Source organism: Taeniopygia guttata, chromosome 2 (assembly GCF_048771995.1).
Source record: "Taeniopygia guttata chromosome 2, bTaeGut7.mat, whole genome shotgun sequence".
In the NCBI taxonomy this organism is placed as follows: domain Eukaryota; kingdom Metazoa; phylum Chordata; class Aves; order Passeriformes; family Estrildidae; genus Taeniopygia; species Taeniopygia guttata.
This window is the reverse complement of record NC_133026.1, coordinates 97,107,110-97,134,718: the sequence shown is the minus strand read 5'-3', so window position 1 is coordinate 97,134,718 and position 27,609 is coordinate 97,107,110. Positions and strand designations below refer to the sequence as shown.

Here is a 27,609-nt window from a genome sequence, read left to right as displayed (position 1 = left end):
CGGCACACCTATTCCTGCCGGAGGGAGGGTGAGCCTTGCTCTTCCAAAGGAGCAGAGCATTGATTCAACTGAACAGAGCCTCCCTGCCGGGGAGATGACAGAGCCTATACACCCCGCTCGCCTCCCTCACGCCCCTCCGGGCGCCCCTCGGCCCCCGGAGCCGCCGGGCCCGCGCCGCCGCGGCTCCGCGCCTGCGCCCTGCGGAGAGCGCGGCGCTTCCCCTTCCGGCCGTGCCGCGGCTGTGTCAACATGGCAGCAGCGCCGGGCCGCCGGCCGCGCTGCCTCCTCTGGGCGGCAGGTGATGGGCAGGCGGGGCCGGCTTCGCTGGGCCGGGCTGCAGGGCAGAGGGGAGAAAGCGGTGGGATTGGGAGGCGGGCAGCGCTGGGGCAGGCAGGAGTGTAGGCAAGCGCTGGGGGCGTGAGGGGCCAGGAGGGAAGGGAGTCTGTCCGCTGGCGTGGGTGAGCACCCCGCGTTGGTTCGGGCATCACTCACGGAACGCTTTTCCTTTCCCTCGCAGTGGTTGCACATGTGGTGGCGTCAGGTGCAGGTTTTGTGGAGGATCTAGATGAGTCGTAAGTATTGGGGTGTCTTGCTTAATTGCCAAGATATAGTTTGTCGTCTTGTGAGGAACATGACTCCTGACTTTGTGTGTATTGTTCTTGTTGAGAAAGCTACAACCGAAAAGATTGTGATTTTTGTAGCAGGAAGAACAGAAAAATTTCGGCTTGAAATACTATAGAATATTCTCTGTTGAAAGGGACCCACAAGGATCATTGGTCATTCCTGCCCCTGCATAGGACTCCCAAAAAGTCACACCATGTGCCCTTTGTCCAAACCCTTCTTGAGCTCTGTCAGGCTTGATGCTGTGATCATTTCCCTGCAGAGCCTGTTCCAGAGCATAAGCACCCCCTGGGTGAAAAACGTTTTCCTGATATCCAACCTAAACCTCACCAACACAGCTTTATGCTGTTCCCTTGGGTCATGTCACTCGCCACCAGAGAGAAGAGATCAATTACTGCACCTCTTGAGTAAGTTGTAGGCTCCCATGAGGTCTCTCCTCAGTCTCACCTATTGAGGAGGTTCAATTAATGAAGCTGAGGAACATTTTAATTTTTCAGCTTCTTTAAAGCTGTTAATGTGGTGGTGTTGCCAGAAATGTTTTTAGGCTTCCTTGTTTCTTTTTGGTAGGGTAAAATACATTGGTGTGTTGGTACCTGCCCCAAATAAAAGCTGATTTCATGTAACCAAGTTCTTCATTAATTTTTGTGGCGTGGCTGCCACATGGGGTTGGGAAAATGAGTCTAAGTGCATTCATGCATGGCCAGAAACAGAAGAGAGAAAGAGGCTGCAGGACTAGTTCATGGCTGCTTGCAGTGCCAGTAATATTTGTGTAAAAATGTGCCTTTACAGCAGAATTTGTCCTGAGACTGTGCAGGAGTTGAAGTGGGTATTCGTGCTGTGAACTTGGCTGTGTAGTCATTGTTGGTGTACTGGTTTGCTGTAGCACTTTGGTAGCTACATAGTTGCTGTTTCCCAAGAAAATTACCCAAATGAATGTTTTGGAGCATTTTTGGTCAGAATAGCAGGTTTATACCAAGTGTTACAAAGCAGACGATTATTAGAATTGAAAGAAAAGGTAGGAGAAATAATAGCTGGTGGGGAAAGAGAAGTTGGCATTAGATGACTGCTTTGGGTTAAATTCAGCCAGTTAAAGGTGATGTTTTCATGAGGGTTGAATCAACGATAAATTGCACCAAAGAGCTAAACTGTCAGAAAACCACTCACATTTTTACAATATTGCTTGTTAATCGTAAGATCAGATAAGAAGTAATGATTTTATCAGTGTGGGGATAGGAACATATGGAAGGAGATCTCAGGAAAGACACAGCAGTGTCTGGTGTTGTGAAAAAACAACTGAAGCATGGGAACTGTTTGGACTTGATTTTCAAAGCTTGTTTTTAAAACATTCTCATATTTTCGAGGACTGCAGATGCATTCATTTAGCCTGTCGGTGCTCCTACATCATGTTCCCATATCATGTTTCCATGTTTCCATGTGTATTTAAATATATTTGCTGTTTTGGAATGAAGAATCATGATTCGGTTGTCATGTAACCTTTTAGAGTAACTGATAAAATGAAATCTTATTTTAGAACACTTGCATTTTTCAATTACAGATCTGTTCAGATGCATGTATTTTCAATTGAGAATAAGATTTGAAGAATTGTTTGGGGCAGGTTTTGTAGGGGTTTTTTTGAGTTTTTTGCAGCTAATTGGCATGTGGTGAGAGAGGTCAGGAAAACAATTTAAATTTAATTGAAATTAAAATTTAATTTAAACAATTTAAATTTTGGTTTAATTTTGCTCCAAACTGCGGAGCAGTGACTGGTGAAGTTTCAAGTTTTCCATTTTATAGATGCCAAAATGTTATGGACATTCTACTGTTGCCAAAATCTTTGTGTTCTCCTGGAATTTTAGTAGTTGTAAACAATGTGGACTAGTACAAGCCACAGGTCCCTTTCATAAGCTTACAGGATATAATAAAACAAGTAGCAGAGCAGAGCTGACAGAAGTGCCCAGCTGGGCTGTGGGAGGGGCGCACAAAATGAGCTGTGGCTTCTCTTGGTTTGTGCTGCTCTGATAGCAGATCTGCTGCCTCAGGTCAGTACTCATCTTGTGATGGGTGTGGACTTGTTCTAATGTGATAATGAAGCAGGTAAGTAACCTGACTTAAAAAGGAAGTGTTTTTCTGTCTGTGGGGTAGCTCAAATGAGGATCAGAAGCATGAGAAACGGTGCTGGGGGAAACAAGGAACAGATTCAGCAGCTGGGTTGTTTTAAGGCCCTTGGAGTTGTGACCTTGATGTTCAGTTTTGCTTCATGCTGGTTTCTTTAACTGTTCATGTTTAAATGGGGTGCTTGGTTTAAGTAGGGGCTGAGAGAACATTCAGTCATGTAGTTGGGAAGATGTTTGAGACAAGTAATTTTGATTCAAGGATGTGCAACACTTAGGCCATATTTACATCAGTGTGATTGTGTTTCTGTCAGCTGATAGAGGATTGCACGGGACAGCTGAAAAGAGACTGAAATTTTGTGCCTGGAAAGTATATTTATAGGGCCTAGAAACAGCATCTTCAGAAATTGCTTCACTGTTCATTTGTAGAGAGATTTCTGGTTTTCTTCAGCAGTGTGAAAGTGAACTTTCTTAATATTGTCTAGTAATTTAATCATTGACATTAGCAAAACGAGTGAATTTTGATAGTCGAGGTTTTGTTACACTTCAGATTTTAGTTTCTGTGGAAAGTGATTGAATAGGTGCTTGTAGATGAGAAGTACATTGAAATTTATTATTATAAAGACTACAGTATTTTTTATGCAACCTTAAGTCAAAATTATTAAACTCTGTTGGAAAGCTCAGCCTCCAGATGTTTAATTCTTTGTCTCTTTTCTTTCTGTGTGCTGGCAAGGCTACAGTCTACCTTGCTCAGTACTTAAAGGCTCTTTACAATTTGCTATAACAGTTGCACTGTGGCAGAGGAAGGAGAACATTTAATTGTAAATTCTTCTTATACAAAGAAAAAGTGATATTCTAAATTGAAGCACAGCCTAGGATCTTATTATTCAGTAACTGCTTTCTACCTCTTGCATCATAGTCAGTTATTTGGCATTATAATTGGAAGTTAGCTGTAGCTTTGTTAGAGTTCTCAGGAGATGCTGGGCTCTCACTGGTTCTTTCATTAGCTCTGTAGTGCTTAGGGTGGTGGAGTAAGTTTTTAGTGAGGCTGTCAGCTAAGCAGTTTTGTGACTTAAAACTGCTGCTTTCCTTTAGCAGTTCCATAGCATAGTCTCTGCAAATAACCTTTTCTGCTGCTGTACAGGCATTGCAGCCTTGGTATGCCATAAATAAAATAGGCTGCAATTTACCAGTGAAATGCTGCAATTCTAAGTTTCAAACACTCAACACTGTAATTAGATTGTATTAATGATTTCTGAATTATTTCTGTCAAACAGTCAAACAGTAAGCCAATATCAGCATTAGTATTTCTTCAAGACCATTATGGACTGTTACAGATTCACCTATAAATGAAATATAATAAATTCTGTCTACTGCTTATGGGCCATTTATAGGCATGCTGTGTATTGGGAACTGACACATTAGGCTATAACTTCTATTAATTGGATCTTAGAGTGTAGATCCACACTTACTGCATAATTAGAGTAAATACCTCATTTTGCAGGAAGAGTGGTGCAGTAGAAATATTGTATCATGAATGTTATAGTGTGTGACTTTAGTCCCAGTCCTAGTCACTTAAGAAGTCTTTTACAAAAATAAACCTTAGGTTAAAGTTCTAGCTAATTTGATTCTCTATATAGAGCTGGTTAACTAATGCAGTAATTCATATGATCTTGTAGTGACAGCAGTGAAATGTGTAAGCATTTTGGGAGATACCAAAGAACTTTGATTTATCAAGTTTAGTTTTGTATTAGAGGTTTTAGAATTCGGTGACAGATTTACAGTTAATAAAACCAGTCAGTTAATTTAGATGCCATTTGTCTAGCATTAAGAAAATTCAGTAGTACCTGTGTATCTCTGGGCTTTATCAGTAACTTGATAATTTTTATTCCATTAAGTTGGCTTCATGGTTGTGTGCAACTTTAATAGAACTATAAACTAACACACCTATAGTAGAATGTTAAAGGAGGTTGAACTAAAATTGCTTTGCATGTTAATATTAAAGATAATTTAGTTAATTTAAGTTTAGTAAAGCTAAGATTAACAATTTAAACCAATGCTCAAAGAGTCTGTATTAGTTGGTATTTAAAAATACAAGAGCAAATATTTTTAATATAACTAAGACAATTGAAAAATGCTTGTCAAATATATTCTGTGTGTTTTGGTGTGTATTCTTATTTCTTGCTGTTTTTTCTGTGTTTTTTTTGTTTTGTTTTTGGTGGTTTTTTTTTGTTTTTTTTTTTTTTTTTATCTTTTTGTCTTAGGGAATAGTTAGAGAACCCTAATGACACATCTGTGTGTGTGTAGTATCATGTACAGGGGCAATATTACACTAAAAAATAAGCATCTCCTCTGTTTCCCCACTCTCAAAGAGAGAAATAAAACAGAAGTCTTCTATCTATAGTTTTATATTAACCTTATCGTAGACTTTTTCTTTTTCACACATGAATTTCACTATTTTATTTTCAGATACATGACTTATTGCTTTAATTTTTTTCCCCTTTCTCTAGGTTTAAAGAAAACCGTAAAGATGATATTTGGCTTGTAGATGTGAGTATGTAAGGAAAACAGGAAGATCTGCTGGTGGAAATCAACAGACAGACTGCACAGTGTTACACCCTGTAGTCAGGCTGCTTCATCGCTTGGAAAATTGTTTGTACATGATGTAGAAAAACTTCACGACTGTAATTCCGACAGGATAGATAAGCAATCTGTCTGCTGTTCAGGGTGAACCAGGAATAGGCTGAATAGCCTCCTGCATAGGCTTCTGTTTATGTTTTGCAGTCCTTTAAAAAGGAGAGCAGATTACCTAACACACTTAGGAAGTGATAACCTCTGTTGAGAATTTTTATAGTTCCTTTCATTACTTATATCAGCTGATTTATGTTTTAGACTTCTGTTAGCACTGAAAGACCAAATATGAGACCAGTGTTACTTTTCTAAATTACTTGGAAAGATTCAGTGTCCCTTATTTCTGGGACAACGAGTTTTTTAAAAGATCAAGTTTGCTTGTGAATGAGGTACATTCCTTTTTCACCCAAATATGTACTGTAATTCTTATTACTCGGATTAGTGATTTTTGAGTGGGTTACACGGTACTTGAGAGTTATCAGCAATGTAGCAAAACAAAATCCAGCTTTTGTTAAATTATGACCTTATCTTGTTATACCAAAACATTGATATGTTCTGCCTGTTGATGAATTGAAATTTCTGGATAGCTTGTTTATATGATCTTTTAACTTTCAAAAAAAAAATGTTACCATGCAGTCTATTCCTAAATAAGAAATCATATAATAATGCAGCAATTTAATGTATTCTTTTCAAACTTGTGCTTTCGTATTAAAAGTAGGACTAAATCATAAATGCTGCTTGTCATGCTAACCTTGTAACTAATTTGCAATTTTATTAAGGTATAAGGAGTACCGTGACTGGAAAATAAATCTTGCTAATGATTTAAGGGTTAATTGTAGAATCAATTTCTACTAAACTATTTTTTTTTTTGTGACATGTATTTGCTTTTCAGTTTTATGCACCTTGGTGTGGCCACTGTAAGAAACTAGAGCCTGTGTGGAATGAAGTGGGTATAGAAATGAGAAACATGGGTTCTCCAGTAAAAGTTGGGAAGATGGATGCAACTTCCTTTTCTAGTAAGTATGGTTTGTTTAGGGGTAATTTCATCACAGCCTCTGTTTTGAAACTGTTATTTTTCTCTTGCAGTTGATCTTCTGTGTCATAGCACAACTATGCAAACAGTAATTGTAGAAAAATGTCCTGATTTTTTTTTTTCTAAAAGTGACAACTTTCTGTAATATGTGCTTTTTATCACATTTTTTTATGCTTGAGTAGGGAATTCTTCCTGATAAATGGAAGGTAAAAGCTTTTTGAAGATCTGCTTTTGATATGCCTCTTAGAGTACTGTTATATAAGCATTTTATGTGGTGTGTCTCTGGAGAGCATCCAGTTTTAGGTTCCTTCTGTTACTGCTGGAGGAGTGCCTGTGTTCTTGCTCTTACTCATTTCAGGTAATCGCTTCTGAAACTGTTACAGAAAACCTGCTGAAATAACTGAACTCATTACATCAGTGATTGCTACTCAGCTGATTTCTTCCTATGTTTCTGAGTAAATGTCTTCTCAAAGAACTAAATTCAGTGCTTTCAGTGCTTTTTTGTTTGCTGATGCCTTTCATATGTGTTGACCTTTTCAGAGAAAACACCAAACCTTTGGTACTCAGAGAAGTGGTTTGGGTAGACGTGAGAGGATTGCTGAATGCTTAACAGTACTTCCTTTGTGTTTGTGTGCTTCTTCATTGTCAATTCGCTTAAATCTATGTTGAACCAGGAGGATATTTAAAAGAGAAGGTGTAGGGAAGGAGTGGGGCCCAAGTGAGATCTACATATAATAAAATTTTGTAAATACATGTAGTGTTTTTAGTCAATATCCATTAAATCTGATTATTCAGGTTTGTTGTATTTGCCTAAAATGTTACACAGAATACTTTTCTCAGTGGTATTCCAGTCTTTCCAGTGCTTAGATATAGGAGAGTTTGGTCTTTTGAGATTAAAATGGTTTTGTCTCAAAGACCAATTTATTGTATATATCTTTTTCTATAAAACCAAATAAATATGACTTAATGTTTCATCTTAAAGATACTTATTTTCTGTAGAAAAGTAAGTCTGGAGAATTAGAAGTTTCAAGTTCATGCAACCAGGTAACTTCAAAACTGGGAATACATGTCATGATTCTCTAACTTTCCAGTTATGTATATAAAATTCTAAGTCATATAAATTGTATGAACTCCTACCCTGAAATATTTGTATGTGTCATCCTGTTACTGAAATCTTGTTCTTTATACCTTGAACAGAATTGGTACTATGTTTTTGTTATAGAATTCATTTTTATTTATGTAAAAATCATTGAAAGCTGCAAGGGTTCTTTTGTGCCCTGGAAAAAATTTTCTTTCACATTTCCTACTAGTTTCATAGTGTCTGATAAATCTTTTGAAATACTTTTATACTTTCATTTTGAAAGTGGAAGTTTTACATCTGAATATGAAAAATTCAAGACCACTCTGATTAATACCTCTGCAATCTAAAGATTCTGTGAAATCAAAGTAGTTCAGTCTTGAAAAATACCAGAAGGAAATACAGCTGTTATCTGCACGTGTCACTAGGAAGGAAGGTGAGTGGTTTGCTCCGCATGGTTTGTCTTTATTATAGGAGTATGAAGTAGTGTGAAAGAGCTGAACTTTGGGAAGCTTGTTGTCAGAGAGCTGAGATCACAGGTGAACATATAAATCACTAGTAAATGTTTCCTCTAGTAGCTCTGTGGAATGAGGATACAGCTCTTGCATCAACAGAGCAGTCGCCTGCTGCGGTATAAGTTGAATTTTCAGGGATTTAGCCTCAGGAGTCCGCTGTGTGTAAGCTGAGTAGAAATGCATCACACCTAGGGCTGGCACAATTGCTGCTGTTTACCTTTACTGTATTCTTCATATCAAGAAGTAGAGGGGATGATGTGAGCAATTTCCATGAAGATGAGAGAATTTTGGTAGTCCCCGTGGCTGGAATGTTTAAAAAAAGTATTAAATATGTCTCTTCTAGTTCTCCTAAGCACACACAAGAGCTGTACAAGGGGAAATAAACTGTCAACCACTCTTGTAAATTAATGTTCTTATACACATTTTAATACATTGTAGTTCTTTGTAGTAGAGCTGTAAAAGAAAAGGATCAGATTCAAATTGATCCTCATATGTGTATTTCTTAAAACAGTTGTCTTTGATTAGATGCCTGTAGGTGAGCTGCTAGTTTTATTTGTAGTGCAGTGCAATAAGGTACTTGCACCTGATCCAGGTGAACAATCTTAGGGTCAATTTCTAAACTCTTTGCACACAAGGCATCCAACATCTGCTTGCTGTGGCACGTTGGTGGCTTCAGAGTGGTTTTGTAACAAGCATTGATTCTAGGTGCTTTTCGAGTGCAGGGATTGTTTCTCAACAGGGAATTGCACAAGTATTGCCACAATTTTAGATTTAATCCTTTTTTGAGACTGTAGTTTAACTTCTGGAAAAAACTAAATTTGCTGGAAAGTACAGTTTAAGGTGGCAGTTGCTATATTCACAAGTGGAAGGGTGGTTGCAAATTGTACTCCAATTGGTGGGAGCATGATAGAAGTTTTTAAACAGATCTGAGGTGAGGGAAAAAGTTCTGCAGTTGTCTTGCTTTTAACCACTTCGGTAAGTAGCAGGTAAGTATCTGCTTAGAACGTGCCTACTTCTGTTCATGAGAGTAGACATTTAGTTGTGTGGAATGTGTAATAACTGCAGTATGATACTGCACGTCTCGCTAGCCATTACTCTAGCATGAGTAGTTAATTGTGTTCTCCTTTTTTCAGGCATTAGTATTTACAGTTCTTCATCCTCAATGCTTAATTTTTGCCTCTTAGATTTTCAGTCAGTTGCATATGCAATGCATGCTACTTTTGGTGAAAGCAGACCAAGTCTGTCCAGAGGATTCTCATGACATTTGTGTTGTGGCATATGTAATTGGAAGGCTATCCTGGGACCCTGCAGCACCTCTGAAAGAAGTCCAAAATTTAATGATGTATCTTAATAACTGCAAGCTTTTCCTTGAAAGCAAGTAAAGTAATTCATACTGAGCTAAGTGATAGCTTTTTCATTGGTTTATGTGGTTTGAATAGTAAAACATGTTTAAAGATTAAGTAGAAGAGAAAAAAAGTCTTGGTTCACTTTGGCATTAATGCATTTCTTTCAGGTATTGCATCTGAATTTGGAGTGCGAGGCTATCCAACAATTAAGCTGTAAGTTGATCCTTCCTATTTAATTTCTATCAATGGTTTCATGACAAAAAATTAAAAATAACCCTGTCCATTTAGAAGTCTCAAACCCATGTAATGTATAGTCCAGTACAATGTCATGTTGAATAAAGACTCAATGATTTTGAGTACTTTTTACTGTGGACATACTGGGGATTTTAGCAGGTTATTGTTTAAGCAAACAGTATTCCCAATAGGTGATAGTAAATTGTCAAGTTAGTTTTCTCAAAAAAGGAAGCAGAGATGTTCAACTTGATAATCTTTAGGGATGAAAATTTTCATGCCATATGGAGGTATTAAAAATTCCTCTGAATTTCCAAAATATCTACGGATTCAAAGAAGGCCTGTTAAAATTAGTAAAACTTACTTGAATACTTTGCTAATGCAAGCATGCTACAGCCCCTCTCAGCAGAATACTGTAAGCTGACCAACATTTCACTGGAGCTTAATTCATAAATTTGAAAGGTTTTGAAGATTATTTGATACATTTCAGTTATTAAAAAAGCATTAAAGAAGTTTAAACGCTTTCTTTTTGCAAAGACTAATCCCTGAGTAGTATAAATGTTGAGTGTATTTGGTTTGGTTTGAGTGTGGGGTGTTTTGTCATTTTAGGGACCATTTAAATATGGTCATAAACAAGTATTTTAAATTATATGTATGCTTACAAAGTAAATGACCACTGTGCAGTAGAAAAAAAGAATTGTAAAAGAATTTTAAGTATTTCAACAAGTCAGTAAATCAGATACAGTGTAAATAAGCTTTTATTCCGTAATTCCATTGTATTGCATTATTTTTATATTTTGCTGACCACTTCTCTGGCTTATCAGTTGCTGAAAGATGACTGAACCTGACTGAAAGGTGACATGTAAAGATTGATAAATCTTATATGCATGAATGTAGTTTAGGTGATTGCTTTTCTGTTCTTTTTTTGTCTTTCTATTTATCTAGCTTGAAAGGTGACTTGGCATACAACTACAGAGGACCTAGAACCAAGGATGATATAATTGAATTTGCTAATAGAGTGGCAGGGTAGGTATAGTCTTCTCAGAGACTGACTCTGCTGATTCAAACTTATGTGGGACTTCGAGGTGGGCCAAGACTTATTTTTAAAAAGAACAAGATACTGAAGTCAACAACTGTGTGTACTATGTGTGTGGCTGCATGGGAGACTGGCATGGGAGTTAAGATTATTTATTTCTAAGGCCACATTTCCTGGCTGTTGTGCTTACATTCAGAATTTTCTCTCTCAAATTATGGAGACCTTATTATGGCCTTCCACTGTATAAAGACATCTAAGAAATACAGAGGGTTTTTATCAAGGTCTGTGCAAGGTAAGGGGAAATGGTTTTAAACAGAAAGAGGATAGGTTTAGAAAAAATAATAGGAATAAATTCTCTACTGTGAGGGTGATAAGGTACTGGAACCGGTTGCCCAGAGAAGTTTGGATGCCGCATCTCTGGAAGTGTTCAAGGCCAGCTTGGGTGGGGCTCTGAGGAAGCTGATCTGGTGAAAAATGTCCCTGCTCATGGTGATAGGGTTAGACCAGATGATCTTTGAGGTCCCTTCCAGTATAGCCCAGTGGCCTGTAAAAGGCATACGTGTTTACATTGTAGCGGCATTTTGTAGTAAGGTCTGAATTTCATATTTGTGTGGGATTTGATAAACATAACATGTTATTTGGTGGGGGGTGGGGGACAGTGGGAATGTTCTTTTTTTTCTTTTAGTATAAAATAATAACTTGAAAAACTAAATTTATTCACATTTTGGAATTTATTTTTTGAAAAACAGCACAAAAAACTGTTCAACATTTTCTTGTGAATTTTTATTTGTTTGGGTTTTGGAGGGTGCACAAATTGAGATTTTTCTATGTCTTTGTTTCCCTTTCCAGACCTCTCATCAGGCCACTTCCTAGCCAGCATATGTTTGAGCATGTGCAAAAGAGACATCGTGTACTTTTTGTATATGTTGGTGGTGAATCTCCTTTAAAGGTTTGAAGCTTGATTAAATAAAGTTACTTCGTTTGGCTATTTAGGGAGTAATTTTTAAAATCTTTCAAAAGACTGAAGTGCATGCTTGTAACAAATTCTTGGGTTTTTACAGTTATTAAAGTGCTTTTACAATCTTATGCTATAAATATGTTTTCAAGTTGCTCTTTAAGGATAATGTATGTGACAAAGCTTTTTGATGCATACTAAAAGTTCAGAAATTAAAAAACAATTGTTTGTATTTTTTCAGGAAAAATACATTGAGGTTGCTTCAGAACTAATAGTTTATACATACTTTTTTTCTGCCTCAGAAGATGTGCTGCCTGAGGTAAGCTGTTTCCATTTCTACTGCTTCCCCAGAAATGGCATTTTTCTCCTCATCTATGTAATTTTGCAGTTTCAGTGGCACAGAGGTGGCTCCTTACAGTATGTTTGGCTTTGGTAGATATCTAAGTAATTACACTGAAACATGTAATGTTTGAGTCTATGTGGGGAAAGAATACAACCCAAATTTCAGTCTGTCATTGCTTTGTTTTGGCCAAATTACTTGTTCAGTCATATTAATAAAATTAATTAGAGAATGAGCAGAACTCAATGTGGGCCACACAACTTGTTCAAGAAAATGGATACTTGGATTTTTAGCCAGTGCAAAACTCCTGTTGCTCCCAACAGTCCTTTCACCAAACACTCTTTAAGCATTAGGGGGTTTGTAGCATGAATTGCTACTGGTACCCTAGTAATCAGAAGTAAGTGAAGAGGTAAGTTATTTTCATCTTGTGCAATACAGTTGATCAACACATTAATCTGCTTGGGAATCAGCCAGTCCAGACCACTGGCTGCAGAATTCTCTTGTGACTTTTTTTGAGGATTCTGTGACAAGGAAATTATTTGCAGTTCATCACAAGGGTGGAAAAAATTGATGTTACTGTAGCTAGTCTAACCATTGTTGCTTACTTCTTGTAGCAAAATTAAGACTTTTTCATTTATTGTTATCTCCAAGTGGGACCCAAGTCTGCACTATGCCGACAAACATGTGACTTTGAAGTTAGTTGGTGATTAATGGGGTGAGAATTAGCATAATTTGGTTTGTTGTTTTGTGGGGTTTTTTTAGGCAGCTGGATTTTACGACACCATAAGTAGAACTGGCCTCATTATAAGTAGTATATTGTTAGTTCTCCAGAAGCTTTGTATAGAAAACTACCTTAATTTAAATATTGCTATTTGCACTTCAGCTCCAGCTGAGCAAGAAAAGTACTGTTCAGTTGTGCAGTGGAGAGTAAAAAAGGCTGGAAGTCTTTGAGGTTCTGTGATCACACTGATGTAAGCAGTGAGCTTTTTTTTCCCGCAGAAAGTAATTTTCACACCAGTGTCATTTAAGCTGAAGTAGTGATGGTATTCAGTATTCTATGGAGAGAAGCAAAAATTTTCAGCAATTTCTGGTTGTGAGTTGTAATGAGCCTTTGCCTTACAGGATTCACTGTTAGGCTTTGTTTCATCACCTTAGGTAATATTATTCCAAGCTTTAGGCATCCTTCGCAACCTTGAAGCTGTACACAGATTGTTTTGTCCTTCAAAGATGATAAATTATGTTTTGGGCAAGTAAGAGAGCAAAGCATCATTTGGGACTACCTTCTTGTTTGTTCATATCATCAGCTATTATATTGTAAATTACTGCTTTTACAAGAAAGTTAATGCAGAATGACAGAAGGCATATCATTTGGAAATGTTGCTGTCCTTTACCTTTCCAAAACATTAGTAAATCAGACAATTTAGATGACATGATCAAAAGCTTAGCTTATGATGCAGTTCTTTCTTAACCACAAATGCTGTTTAAAATTTTAGTTTAGAATGCTATCAAGCTGTAAGAAGTAGATGCAGTATTTTTTCTGTGGCAGTTCACTAAAAACATGAGCTGATTAAAATTATTTTGAGTTCTAAAAATAAAGGTTCTACAGCTTGTTTTTAGTATGGTGCTGACCATCTTAAATATCATGTCTAGCATGGTAATACAGGCTTTTGTTAGTTGTCAAAATTAGGTCTGTTAGCAGCCCTGTGTGCTGAAGCTGTTGCTTTATATTCCCATCAGTCTGAAGCACAGGAAATAGCCCAGATTTAGTGGCACAAGTTACCAGTGGTACTATTTTACTCTGCAAAATTGAGTGTCCATTTAGTGGAAGTAGCAGTATGACAGGTATGCTGACAACAGCACAAACTGGGAACTTAGAGCATGATTGATAAAACCCTCAAGTTACAATTTCCTGTCTAAAGCCCATGTCCAATCCATAAACTATTCTTCATGCTACTGCAGATACCAGTAAAAATCACATTTCTTTTACACTTTGTGAGACCCACCTCTCAAAAATAGATTTATGTTGTGTTGCTTTTAATATACAGAAGCTGATAAATTTATCTTAGTAGACAGAAAGTATTTAAGTGTCCTTGGAGATTTTCCCCATGAACTATATTTATGTGTTTTCAGATTTTTTTTTTTTTGTTTAAAAATCTTTTAATCTTCCATGGATTAATTGAAATCTGATTCTTTCAGTATGTGACATTGCCTGAATTGCCTGCTGTTATGGTCTTCAAAGATGGAACTTACTTTGTTTATGATGGTAAGTAAAAGTGGATATTACCTTAAGACAAGATATTTTAAGCATATATGGAGGAACTGGAGGAGTAGGGTTTTTTGAAGGGTATGTAGGGATGCTTGGAAATTCCCCCGTTTTACAATAAATAGCAACTCCTTCATAAAGGAAAAGAGAAAAAAATTACTTGTTCTTCCACAACAAAATGCAAGGAATTTGTTTCAGCAATACTGAAGTAGAAGTGATGATGTTTGCATTGTGTTTTCAGTAAGATGTAGCTTCCAATATTATGGTTTTGCCTGTATTAATGTACTTAGAAAAGTTACTTCTTCCCTCACTGTACAAATTCATTGTACACATGGACGGACTACTTTACCCGGCTTGTTTACTGTGTAAGCTGTAGAACAACCACCTGAAACGAGTTGTGTTTTATAACACTGCTATTTCTGCAGTGTACCTGTGCAGTACATAAGGCCAGGACACCTGCCACTGCTGTAAAAGTGTATATCTGTATATGTGTGTGCGTATCCATGTAGAAGTATTATATGGTACTCAGACTGTACCGTAAGGCATGTTAGAAGCACATGCACATACTCATAGTTACTTTGCATAACCTGGGCTTGTAAGCACACCACTTATTTGTAAGAGCATCTACTCTTGATTTAGATTGTTTCAAATGCAAGTTTTCACTTTAAGTTGAAAACATATCACTCAGAAGATTATTCTGCAGGTTTAATTTCTTAGGATAAGTAGTATTCTTTGTGACTGTGTAGAATGGATGTACTTGTCTTCCTCTTCAGTTTGTTGCCTCCAGATAAAAATTCACTCTACAGCCTCTGTGATTTGCATTTTTTTGGATGTTTTTTAGCAATTTGGGAGAAGGAAAACTTGTCAGAGAAAAACTTATTTTGCTGTATGGCCTGTTTGCTTTTTCCACACCTAAAACAAATGCCAAAACTGTAATAATTCAGGCTTTAAATTTACATTGTAAAACATTTACTTTTTCATAATGTACTGGAAACATTATTGGAAGTCAAACAAATCATGAAGATGCAGTTTAAGAGACTGAATAAAGTTTTATGTGCAACTGTTATGACTGGCAGAAATTTGAAGAGCTCTCTATGAGGAAGAAGTTAGAGCAAAATGCACTTCAGTGCTCTCACTTTGGTGTTTTGGTTTGGGTTTTTTCCTTTCCTTTAGTGGAGAAAATGGATGCAGATACATGGGATGCATTATGCTTGGAATTGCTTGCTACTACCTTACAGCAGATAATTGTTAACCTGAAATTATTGATACTTCAGTCTATACAATAGACTTTAAGACAAATAATTTATTGTGCATTTATTCTCATAAAATGCAGCATGTATATATATGTCTTTTTTACTTGTGATTTAGATCTAATTGATGGTATATACTAGATGTCTTAATAGATTAAGACATCTAGCATCTTAAACTAACCTTCAGTATAACTGTCAGTCATACATGAATATTTGTTTATTTACCTTCACAGTACTGTTTAATGCATCTGCTTTTTCTTGATCTTTCTTTTTCATTTAAGCACTCTCACAAATAATTACTTTCTGTATTTTTAGAACTCTATTTTTTTTGAAACTTGATGAGTTATGTGCACACACCCCTTTAAAAGCAGGGTTTGAACCTGTTCCTTTCTGCACTGGGTCACAGCTGCTAATATAGCATTGTTTATCCTTGATTTGGAAAATAATATCATCAAATCAACTTTTCATGCTTTTCTATAATACACTTTTTATTCAACAATTGAAAATAGCTTTGGAAGTTTTAAAATTTAAAATGCCCATAAAAGTGTCATAAGTTGTCTAGGAAGATTAAAAGGAAAAAAGGAGAAAAACTAGAGGTTGTCTCAGTAGCACTAAAATAGTAAATCTGATGGCCCACCTCTTAAAATAATGTTTTTGTTTTTGGTTTTTTATTTTTTTAATGTCAAGAGTATGAAGATGGTGATTTGTCATCCTGGGTAAACAGAGAAAGATTTCAAGGTTACCTTCACGTAGATGGCTTTACACTTTATGAACTTGGAGATACAGGTGAGAAGATGATACAGCTAAACTCTTTGACATTGTGTACTAAACAATAAGAAAAATTAAAAGAGTAACAAGAATATGTTTTATAATTTCAGAAATTAATTAATATCAGGTTAGCTGATAGTGGCAGTATTTTGTTGATGTTTGACTGACCCGTGACTAGAATTTTCAAGCACAATCTACATTAGTCAATTCCTCAAAACATAATAGTGTGTCTAATCCTGTGGTAGTCACAAAAATTAGTAGGACTTTAAAATTAATTTAAGAGTGCCTTACACTTTGCATAAGTTGCATATTACCTCTTGGAATACATGCAGGGAATTTTAAAACTAGATTTAGAAGTATGAAATAGGGATTGTCCAGGTATCTTACATCTAGTGGATTTAGATATCTTTGAAATAGATGTGGTAAGAAAGGGACAGGAGCATGCATTGAAGTGGACTTGTCCCAGAAAACTTCAGCTTTTCTTTAGCAAAAGTTCTGCAGGCCAAATGAAAATTTTGCAGCCAGGTGACCGCTGAAAAGGGCAAATGACTTGTTCTGCTCTTAAGGTATATACATACTCTTAGGTACTAGGCTATCTTATAAACTATATTCACTTTCAAAATACTTACATTCAATCAACACTGAGTTCTTTCAGGTTTTAAAAAATATGAAGCATCTATGTTGTTACATGTTTAAGAAGCTAATACTGTTACATTTTGAATTGTTATTTACAGAAATGCTGTTGCAAGTTGTTTAAATGTAGCATATTTTTTCCTGTTACATTTTTGACTAACAATTCCTCAAATAACCAAAAAAAAACCCCAAAAAACCAAAAAACCCCCAAAACTTTATTAATACGCTGGAGAAACCATCATTTGCTTTAAAGAGCTTTATGTATTAATGCATAGTACCTGGAATTTATTTACATCCTTTTTTATAGTCTAAAAGGTCATTAGCTCTCTACTAGTGTATTTATTAGGTAGTGTCTTAGGGTGAAAAGAAATGAGGAAAAAGTGAGAATTGATGTATGCAAGAAGTGGGATGGGAAGAAGCTATTGCTATTTCACAGGAAAGTCTGGGAATGAATCATAGATGTTCCCCTTAAAACCCTTCAGTATTACTTGAACAAGAGTGACTTTTTATTTTTGAGGGGAATGCTTCCTGTAGCATGGTGATAGGTAAGAACTGAGCAATTGGTTGGCTTAGTGGGGAGAATTTCAAGTGAATTGTGGCATCTGGAGAGAACTGAAAAATTAGCATTCTGGAGCCTTGGGTTAATCTGGTTGATGACTGTGCTGTTGACAGATCTGCTTTCCTAACTGCAGGTGCTTGATCTGGAAAAACATGGCCAGCTTTATAAACATACTTTTATCTGATTTGCTCTAGCACTCTTTGGTTTTGGAGGTTTTTTTTTCTTTTAATCAGAAAAGCTTCAAAAAGTAAATCTTGAAGAGGTCTGTATATTCTGGTGTTGACCTTTAGGCTCTGACAGAGGTCTATGAACTAAATTGTGTTTCTGATACAGTGAATTCTGGGTTCTGCCAGTAAATTTTCCAGGTTGGTTTTTTTTTTTCATAATGCTCACAACAGTATGAAAAATAGTTGTTATTAAATCCATACAATAGTGATTTAATCACTTACAATCAGTTTGTAATTGCTGCTATATAATGCAGGTCTCTATAGCCTCAAATTTAGGTGTATGTATATACACAGCTGAGTAGGAAATTAATTTTTATCTGCGTTTTCTCCCTTTTAACTTCTTTCTATGATAGGCTTTTCATGCAATGCTAGTGGTGTGGCATTGGGCTCCATATTAATTTATTTTCGGTAGCTTCAAGACCACAGCTTGGTCAGCTTGAAGAGGCTCTTTGGCTGTGAGTCTGGTTTATACTTAAAAAATAATTCTTGTACCTGGAGAGTACCTGATCTTCTAAGTTGACGTATTTCCCATTGGAGAATGTGTGTTTCTTTTTAAATGGTTTCAAGAATTTTATTCCTTATTTTAGGAAAACTTGTGGCTATTGCAGTCATTGATGATAAAAACTCTTCAGTGGAACATACCAGGTACAGAATTGAGTATTGGTGACACTATGGGAGAAATGTGCTGGTATAACATAGGGAAGTTTTGAAGTTTCTTAAATATTGAGAAATATAGGTTGAGTGGGTTTAACTTGTGAATATTCTTTAATTTCTGACTTAGTGCACTAACTTTACTTAATTTATGGTTCGGTTGAAGCACATGTGAGTTCACTGAGATGGTGGCAGTTCCTGTAGCACTCTTCTGCCATTTGTTAATGAGATCACAGGAGCAAATGATGATCTCATAGCTTTTAAAAGCTAATGTGTCACCTTTTAAAGAAAGAAAAAAGTGCTTCAGTTCAGATGACTTTGAGATGAACTCAGTGAGTTTAAACAAATGACTGTACTTCACTTCCCTCTCATTGAAAATTAAGCTAGCGATGCTTATATATCAGTTGTCTGTGGAACTTTAAACAAGGGATGTTTATGCTGGGGTTGGAGTTTGCTGAAGAGGCTGAGAGGAGCAATACCTTCCCTTGTCCCTTTCTGGTTGCATATACGGACTAAAAAAATACTGTTCAAGTACTGTGTATGCTATTTTCAACCTTTGGGAGCTAAGCAAGATGAACAAGGTTTTTTTTTATAGTCCTTGTTGCTGATGAGGTACAAATTGCTGCTTACTGGGGAAATCTCAATATTTACTGTTTGTATTTAGAAGGAGTTTATCCTGGATATCCATGCAATTTTTTTCCTTTCAGATTAAAGTCTATTATTCAGGAAGTTGCCAGAGATTATCGGGATCACTTTCACAGGTAGACACACATGGGACTCTGATGTTTTAATTGGACTTCTGCATTAATCTTTCTAAGACAGCAGTCACTTTTTTTTCCTAAGAGAAAAATGTTACAGTGCGTGCTTTTATATTTTTATACTGATATTTAATAGGACCATTTCATTAACTGACTGTCTTTCATAATGCTGTGTTCTAGATGATCACTTTTTTTGAATTACATTTCTGAGTGTGTGCTCCCATTTTCAATTATAGGAAAAACATTTAATGAAGAACTTCTGCTGAAACCCACTATTGTGTTTTCTTTTTCATAATTTTATTTTTAACTGCTTCTCTTTCAGGGATTTCCAGTTTGGCCACATGGATGGAAATGATTACATTAATAGTTTACTAATGGAGTAAGTAAATTCTTATTTGAATACTCTTTCTTTGGTTGTATTTGTTACCAAATGTATTTAATTTAAAATAATCTTACAAAAATTCTTGGCTTTCATGACTTAAGAAAAAACATTGTCATCAGAATTCAGCCTGTACCACAGTGTCAATTACTTGTTAAATTAAACTGTATAAATATATAATTTAATGTTAGATATTTGGCTTACTGATAATGCTGATTGACAAAGCTTATCTTTTAGATCTACTTTGTTAAATTACTGTTAGAGTTGTGAGAGTTTCATTCTTGATGTATTTTTATGATGTGCATAGAAAGGCACTTCAGCAGAGAAGCATAGAATGCATGGAAGATGTTGTCTGCACTTGTTATGTACATGGTATATTTTGATATATATATAGGTTGTTTAACAAGATGCTTGACAGTTGCCCTTACTATGATCCTTTTCTAAAAAATGCATAATTAGAGAGTTGCGTTGCTTGGCATTTGTAGTTAATGACTTCTTCTCTGGCCTTTGGAAGTCTGAAAGAAGAGAAAGCCAGGAATCAGTATTATAAGTCTGTAATTTTTCCAAATCCATTTCTCAGGGATCAAAACATTAATTAAACATGTCTTCATGCCCCTAAAAATTCTAGGAGTTTTATATGGACCCAAAAGCACAAGGTTTGTATTTTTGTAGAATGTCTGTAGATTAACATCTGATTTAAAACCAGCTGTCTCTCCATTGAAATTATGTGATTTGATTGAATTAGTGCCTTACAATTGCTGAAAGTGAGACCTTCCTCACTTGATTAATTGCTTCTTGTGTGCAGGCTTTTATATCTGCTGAGCTCTTTCATCCTGTTTATCTGTCAGAAAAGTGTTTGGTTTTTTTTTTTTTTTTTTGGGCAAGTACGGAAGTTATTTTGCTGATTCAACAATGTTACTCCCTTCTACTCTGCTGAGTACCAGCACGGATATGCATAGAAGTAGGAGAGGGAGATGAGATACCTGGGAGGAAGGAAATGAAGGGAAGGAAGATAGAACAGCCACTACTGCTGGAGTGGTAGTGATCTAGTGGCAAGGTCTGTTCAGCTGGTTTGTTCAGCTGAATCTGCAAAATGCCTGATTTTATTATTTATAGTATATGGAAAGTTCTGGTTCACGTACTCATCAGCTTTTAATTATTTTCTAAACCCAGTGTATACCTTTCAAGCATGAGTAGGAATTTGCAGAAGAATGCAGCAAATTGTGTTCAAAGTAGCGACTGTTCATGTGGCTGCATGAATAATTGGTGTTTTAAAAAAAAGGTATTGCAACTGCTTCAGTTTGTCACCAGGTGGCAGCAAGTAGAAATAGAAAAAAAATCTGAAAATGACAAATGTATCACAAAACACTTTTTAATGTGCTAGATGCACAAAGGAACAAATTCTGTTTCCTGTACAAAGGACAAAATATTGTATGATTCCTGGGGATAGAATAAGACCTTGACAAAAGTACATTTATTAACTGGACTGAAACTCCATTACTAGACATTACAATTCTTCTGTCTTTTCAGCCGTATATGAACATGCTTATGTTGGATAAAATGGTACATTTAAAACCAGGCACAAAAGAAAAAATCAGAATATTATGAATTTTAATTAAAATACATAATTTTACCTAAAATTTTACTTAAAAATGCTTTTCAGTGTTTTACTGGAAGCAAAAATACAGGTTTTTATAAGCTAAGGTGTATAATATCACTCTCAGTGTATGTAGAACTCTCCTCTGCTCTTGAAAGTAACACATTTAATGTGCTTTTGTGAACTTTTGTATAGCATAAAGAATCTGTATGTGGAGGTTACCTTTCTGCTACTCTACAAACAATTCCAAGAACATCAGTTACCAGACTGTTAAATGCAACAGAAACAGAGCATCTAATTAATAAAACTTGGTCTGTTTTGCTGGAAGGACATAATTTGGCAGGAATTAGGAACTTGTTACCAGATGCTTGCAAAAACAGTGACTTAGTTTGAGTGCCTTTTACTTAGATTTCTTCTTTGTCCCTAGTAAGAAAAGAAAAAAAATGTCAAGGGGAAATGTTATGTGTATTGACTCTTATGTGACATGTTGCCTTAGAGTGTTGTGTTATTTGGTTGTTCATACTAAAGTTCCATTTAAAGGATGACATTATTTTATTATCCCTGTAGTTGCCCTTAGGTTTTTTGAGGTGTCACTATGCTTTCAGCTTCAGTACTGGGAAGAGAGTCTGCACCTTAAATCTTTAAGTATTCAGCTGTCTGGAAGTTCAGAAAATTGTCATATATTATTAAACTTTTTCACTTTTAGGTTTGCATATGAATTAAAATCAAATCCAAAAGCCCCGCCTAAAATGTGAGAGAAAATTTAGGATAATTTGAGTGACTCCAAAGAAAAATGGGCATCTTGAGTAAATAACCATTATTTTCATTAAATAATTTACTATTAATTTATAGCCACAGATAAGACTAAAATCATAATCAATTTTGCATGTATTAGAAACGTACATGGATAGGACGCATTAGACAAGGGTGAAAACGTAATAAAACAAGGTTTGTATTGCTTCTGCTGTGAAGGAAATGCTTGAATTCATTACTGACAGAACTGTAGAAAATTAATAAAAGATTGTGGGAGATTTTAAACTTTTTTAATATATTTAAATCTTTCTTTTTGAACAATGTACTTTTGCAGTATTAAAATTCCTTAAATGTGATCTTATTTTGAATTTACTGCTAGAGCAAACAGAAGATTAAACTTCTTTGTGTCCAGAGTTAATTTCTAACTTTTTTTTTCTTTCCGGTTATGATGTATGTGTACATGAACATGAAGATTAACTGCTGAGTAATAATTCTTTGAAAACTGTTCCTCATAAACCATATCTAAAAGAGCTGTAGAAAAGCTGTGCTTGGCATGGTTTGTTATTTTGACTTGACCAGTAGAGGTTGATAAAGGTGATCAGTTAGACAATGGTTGTGTGGGATTAAATTTTTGAGTTACACTTCTGCCTTTGTGTACTTAAATACTTAATGCATTTAGTATACAAGGCTGCTATTTGGGAGTTCTTACTATTTAGGAAAGTCATAACTGATTTGCAGTTGCTCTGAGTATGTAAAATGCTGTAAGCTTCAATAGTGTCACTGACACAGATGTGAAGGAATATAATATTAATGAGAAATGTGCCCATACCGTTCATGTCCATACCATACCATGCCCATACCTTTCCTCTTGCTTTCTTGTTTTTGAAGAATTACTATGAAGAGTGCACATGAAGTGAAGATCAATATATTCCCTATTGAAATAATATAGGGATTACTTGAATTGGAATATTTTCAATGGTAATTCTTTAAATATATAAACTGTCTGTTTTATGTTTCCAGTGACTTGACAATCCCTACTATTGTTGTATTGAATACCTCCAATCAGCAGTATTTTCTACCAGATAGGCACATTGAGAGCACAGAAGACATGGTTCAATTTATTAACAATATCCTGGATGGTACAGCTGAAGTAAGTCTTCATAGTAGCTTGGAATATATTGGTTAGTGTTTTTTTCCTTAGATGCTAAAGTAAGGAAAAAAACTGGTTACTCTGATAGTTATGTGTGTGTTTAATATTCCTGTCCTGTCTTACTGTCTTGGATGCTGTCACTGAATATGTGATTGTAAATTCTGGAGTCGTGGTGTTGCATGTTGTACAAAGCAAGCTTTCTTCCACTAACAGTATAATGGGAGACAGCTTCTTTTGATGTTCCTTTTACTGGTGCAGTTGTAAATGGAGAGCTTTTTATTCATCTCCTAGTTTGCATTTGATGCATTTGTTTAAATTTTTGAATGATAGTGCGTAATTGAACTGCACCCTTTATTTTGGGTGGAAAATTAATTAATCAAATAGCTGGAGGAATTACAACTTCAGAGTCAAAAAACCAGTATTATACTTGCTTTGAATGTTAGAAATGGACACAAGCTTACTCCTCTGTGCTCTAAAACTAAAAAAGAGCTGTCTTTTGTTAAAACAGAAAAGTTAATCGGAATTGATGACTTAGATATTTTTTGAGTGTTTATTCCCTCAGTAAGTTGAACAGAAAGCTGTGTTGTGTGGATGAGAAAAGAGGTCATGGAACAGAACTTTTGTTTGTGCTTCTGGGGAGATAAGGCTTTGCCACGAAGGGGAGCTGATAGCTAATAATATGGCTGCCTCCTGGGAGAAGCCTGGCTTTGGTTTAAGCCCCAATTTCCTGTATATTGAGTGTTTCCTGTGTTAGCTGAATCCCACTTTACTTTGCAGCAGCAGTTTTAGGTCATTGCCTGGTAATGGCAAATAATGCAGAAGATATTTGTCATATGGGGTTTATTTCGGTTTATTTAATTTCCTGGTTGATGTAGAACACGATATAGGTGGATTTATGTGCTGTTCAGGACTTTACTGGCCATGCTTTCCATTGCAGTGTGAGGGGTATTGCTATAACTTGGTGGTTCTTTGTTCTTGAGTTCTCACTTTTTTAATGGTTTTTAAGTGCATTGAGTTATCAGCATCAATTAGACTCTAATTGTATGTATCTTTCTGGTTGAAACAACAAATATAATTGGTTTCTGTCTGTTTTGTTGTTTTTTTGGTTTTTGTTTTATTTTTGCGTGGAGAAAGATAATTTGTGATGCTTCATGTTTGTTGCCATAGTGTCACTTAGGTCTTTATATCTGTTGTTTGCAGTATGTCAGCTAGAGTGATTAAAGGTCAGTCTAAATTCACTTTTCGGTACAAAACAAAAATACAGAATATGATTTCATTTAAGCTGTCTGTGTGTAAGGTTTCTGTAGACATAAAATTGCACTACTTTGGCTGCATTCTCTGCCCAAGAAATTGTGCAGCTATTGAGGAGTGAGAGTCTTCTAAGTATGCTGGTAAACAACTAATAGGACACAGACTTTCTGAACCACAGAGAAATTTCTGAGAAGTCCTGGCTTTCCCCCTTTGCTTCCTTGGGAAATGTTGGATTATTCACCTGGATGTTATTGTTACTTTTTAAGACTCTATAGGTAACTTTTTTCCAAGTCTGCCTTATTTTTGTGGACTTCTTTTGCTATTTGAGGGGTTTTTGGTCGGATCATGTGCTGATGAGTTGATTTCCAAATATGAGTTTGTTTCTCTGGCTACTCAAGGAAGGTGAAAACTGGTCCTGTTCAGCAGACAGACTGCCTTCTGGTTCATGTAGTTATTTGGAACTTAGTTATTTGTTGAATTAGGGGGCAGTGTAGGTATAGTCTGTCATTGCTTGACACAGGTTTTATTTATTACACATTCATATCTTCTCTTTGCTTAGTTCTTAGATGTTTCTAACTGTGCTGTTGTAATCCATAAGTGGATGTTCAACAGCTGCAGGAAAGTTCAGAAGAGCTCTGCAGTTTTACTATTGTTACATCGGGGCAGTTGCTAGATTTTGTTAGTGTTTCTTTATGGTAAGAGAGAGAGGGTGAGAGAGAGAGTCAGCCCATTGTCCAAGTTGGCACTGATTGTTTAAAACAATTGTGAGAGACTTTTTCATGAGACTACTGAATAATCTTTGTCCAAGCTTGGCAAGTTGGAGTGTCTGGGCATCATGAGATATAGGAATAATTACTTTTCATTTCCTTCTAAAGGGACTTAAGATTGCAAGGTCTGAAGAATGAACTTTTGGAATCATAACTGAAAAGTGTCAACAGTTTTGACATGGTTCCATTTGAAATTTCAGGCACAGGGTGGTGATGGGCTTCTGCAGCGAATCAAGAGAATAATCTATGATGCCAAGTCTACTATAGTGGTAAGTTTTACTTTTCATTGAATTAGAGGGTGCCCTTTTCAATCAGGATACAAATACTTTCAGACGGTTTTAAGATATTTTTAAAGGAGTTGTTTTATATTGTATATATTGTATATATGTTATAGGTATATGTATAGGTTTAGGCCAAAGGAACTTCTTGATTAAATTTTTTAATAATGTGTGAGATAAATATTCAACATACCTTAGTTTTTCACTGCTCTTCTGTATGCCTGACATGTATTTTAAGGGCTAGAACAGAGAAAAGTCAGTAAGTTCCTTGACCATTTTGACATCCTTTCCTGAAACTGGTACCACTTCACTGTTCTGAGGAATGTTACATTTTTTGTTTAATTACTTAGAGTATAAGCAGACTAAATACTACTCTTAATGTAGTTTAAAGCAAACATTCTCTTTCTCATAAGTTAATTATGCTCAACAAAATTTTGTTGGGATGATGTACACAAATCCATTTCTTCCTTTGTCCTACAGAAGCAAATAAACCTGTGCTGTGAATTTAAGTTGAAACTCGCTTGCTTCTAAATGAATGTCCAAATTTCTGTGAAAGTAAAATGTTTAGCCACCAGTTTTTGAAACCATTAATCCTTCTTCCTGTGCCATTAAGCTACTCCTCAACAGCAAACTCTCTAGAATTTTTCTGCAGACTAATTTTTGACAAGACACAATAGATGAAACTCTTTTCTTCCACAAAGTGGATTTTAATGCTCTTAGAATAATTGTTTCTAAAGCTTCAAAAAATGCATGGTATATGCAGTTGGCATGTAAACATTAACTGTCCCAATGCAATATTGTAATACTTGAACTTGTGTCATTTTTTATGAACTAGTAGAAATTGTTGAAGTTGAGGACTCCTTGCCATTTTTGCAGAAGGCAAACAAACAAGCCTTATAAAAAAAACCCACAAAGCAACAACAATAATAAAACCCAAACCAAACAAGCAGAAAAATCAAAATAACACATCCATTAGGACAAGAGAACACAGTCTTAAGTTGTGCCAGGGAAGGTTTAGGTTGGACATTAGGAAGAGGTTGTTGACAGAAAGGATGATTGGACATTGGAATGGGCTGCCTAGGGATGTGATGGGGTTCACCATCCCTGGAGGTGTTTAGTAAAAGACTGGATGTGGCACATAGTGTTGTGCTCTTATTGGTGGTGTTATGTCGTAGGTTGGAGTTGATGATCTGAAAGGTCTTTTCCAACCTAGCTGATTCCGTGATCCCTGTAAAAAACAATGATTTTCATTTTGGATGTTTTTTGAATAAATACATAGAGTGATAAGAGAAGTAATGCAGTAACTTTCTATAATTACTGAAAGTGGTTTTTACTTTCTATTTCAACAGTCTGTGTTCAAGAGTTCACCACTGCTGGGATGCTTTCTCTTTGGGTTACCCCTGGGGGTCATCAGCATCATGTGTTATGGAATCTGCACAGCTGATACAGAGGGAGAGGTATTTGAGCATGAGGGAGCTAAAAAAGAAAGTGGTGATCGAGAACTCACAGATGAAGGCAGTGAGGAAGAACAAGAGGAGGAAAAGAATGGAAAATACACAGAACTTTCAGATGGAGAGCTTAAACAGAAAGACATTATGGAAAAGAAAAAAGACTAACCTGTTTAGCAAGAGAATTCTCTAGAACTTCCAAATAGATTTATTTATTGGCAGTTGTCATTTATTGGTTATCTCCATGAAAGAGGATCATTTTATCTGCATAATGGTAGTTTTGACTTGCATGTATTCACATTTTCTCAGAAATTGACAGAAAAAAAAAAATGGATGTTCTCTTAATTGTCCTTAGTAGATTAACAAAGAGCAGTTTAAACTGAAGAAATTTTCAGGTACAATTCTATACCATTTTTGTAAGAGTTTTGAATTGTTCATTTCCAGAACAGAGATAATGTTACTTGACCTTACTATATGTGATGAACTGCTACTAATATAGCCCAGCTATACACTGATTCATATGAAATTAAAGCTGAAAACAAGGAAAGAGAGCTGTAAAGTGTTTTAGGCCCAATAGCTAAAGGCAACTTAAAAGTTTCCTAAGAAGTCACATGTTCTACCTGTTGCACATTATTAGGGGAAAAGAAAACCAAAACATCAAACTTTTCTATTTTCTCAAATTAAATGTAAATTTTGGGAATGGTGCCATATAATAATATAATTATTAGCAGTCAAGAATGTTTGCTAGATGCAGGATATGGGAATTATATGCTAAGTGTTTATTAAAAATATTGGAAAATAATGTTAAAAACCTTTTAGAACATGATTGCCTGTTAATTACTTTTTGTGAGTGCTTGCACACCTAGAGTGCAAAAGATCTGCAAGATTTCTGAATCCACAGCACAACTTGATAAAGGAAGACGTCAATATGAACATCTTCTGACCATTTGTAGAACTCTCTGACAAGCTTTTTGAATGGT

The 27,609-nt window shown here is 35.8% G+C and overlaps 1 protein-coding gene across 1 annotated transcript; it reads left to right on the top strand.

Moving 5' to 3' along the window:
* Positions 1 to 79: 79 nt before the first annotated feature.
* Positions 80 to 27,491, top strand: TMX3 (thioredoxin related transmembrane protein 3). The gene is given in 17 exon segments (XM_002186670.6): positions 80 to 239; positions 242 to 298; positions 518 to 572; positions 5,243 to 5,282; positions 6,256 to 6,379; positions 9,503 to 9,548; positions 10,512 to 10,592; positions 11,452 to 11,551; positions 11,799 to 11,876; positions 14,094 to 14,160; positions 16,098 to 16,196; positions 18,185 to 18,242; positions 18,956 to 19,009; positions 19,329 to 19,385; positions 22,756 to 22,885; positions 25,104 to 25,172; positions 26,531 to 27,491. Coding segments are annotated over 17 exon segments (1,527 nt in total). The 5' UTR covers positions 80 to 94; the 3' UTR covers positions 26,798 to 27,491.
* The last annotated feature ends 118 nt before the right edge of the window (positions 27,492 to 27,609 follow it).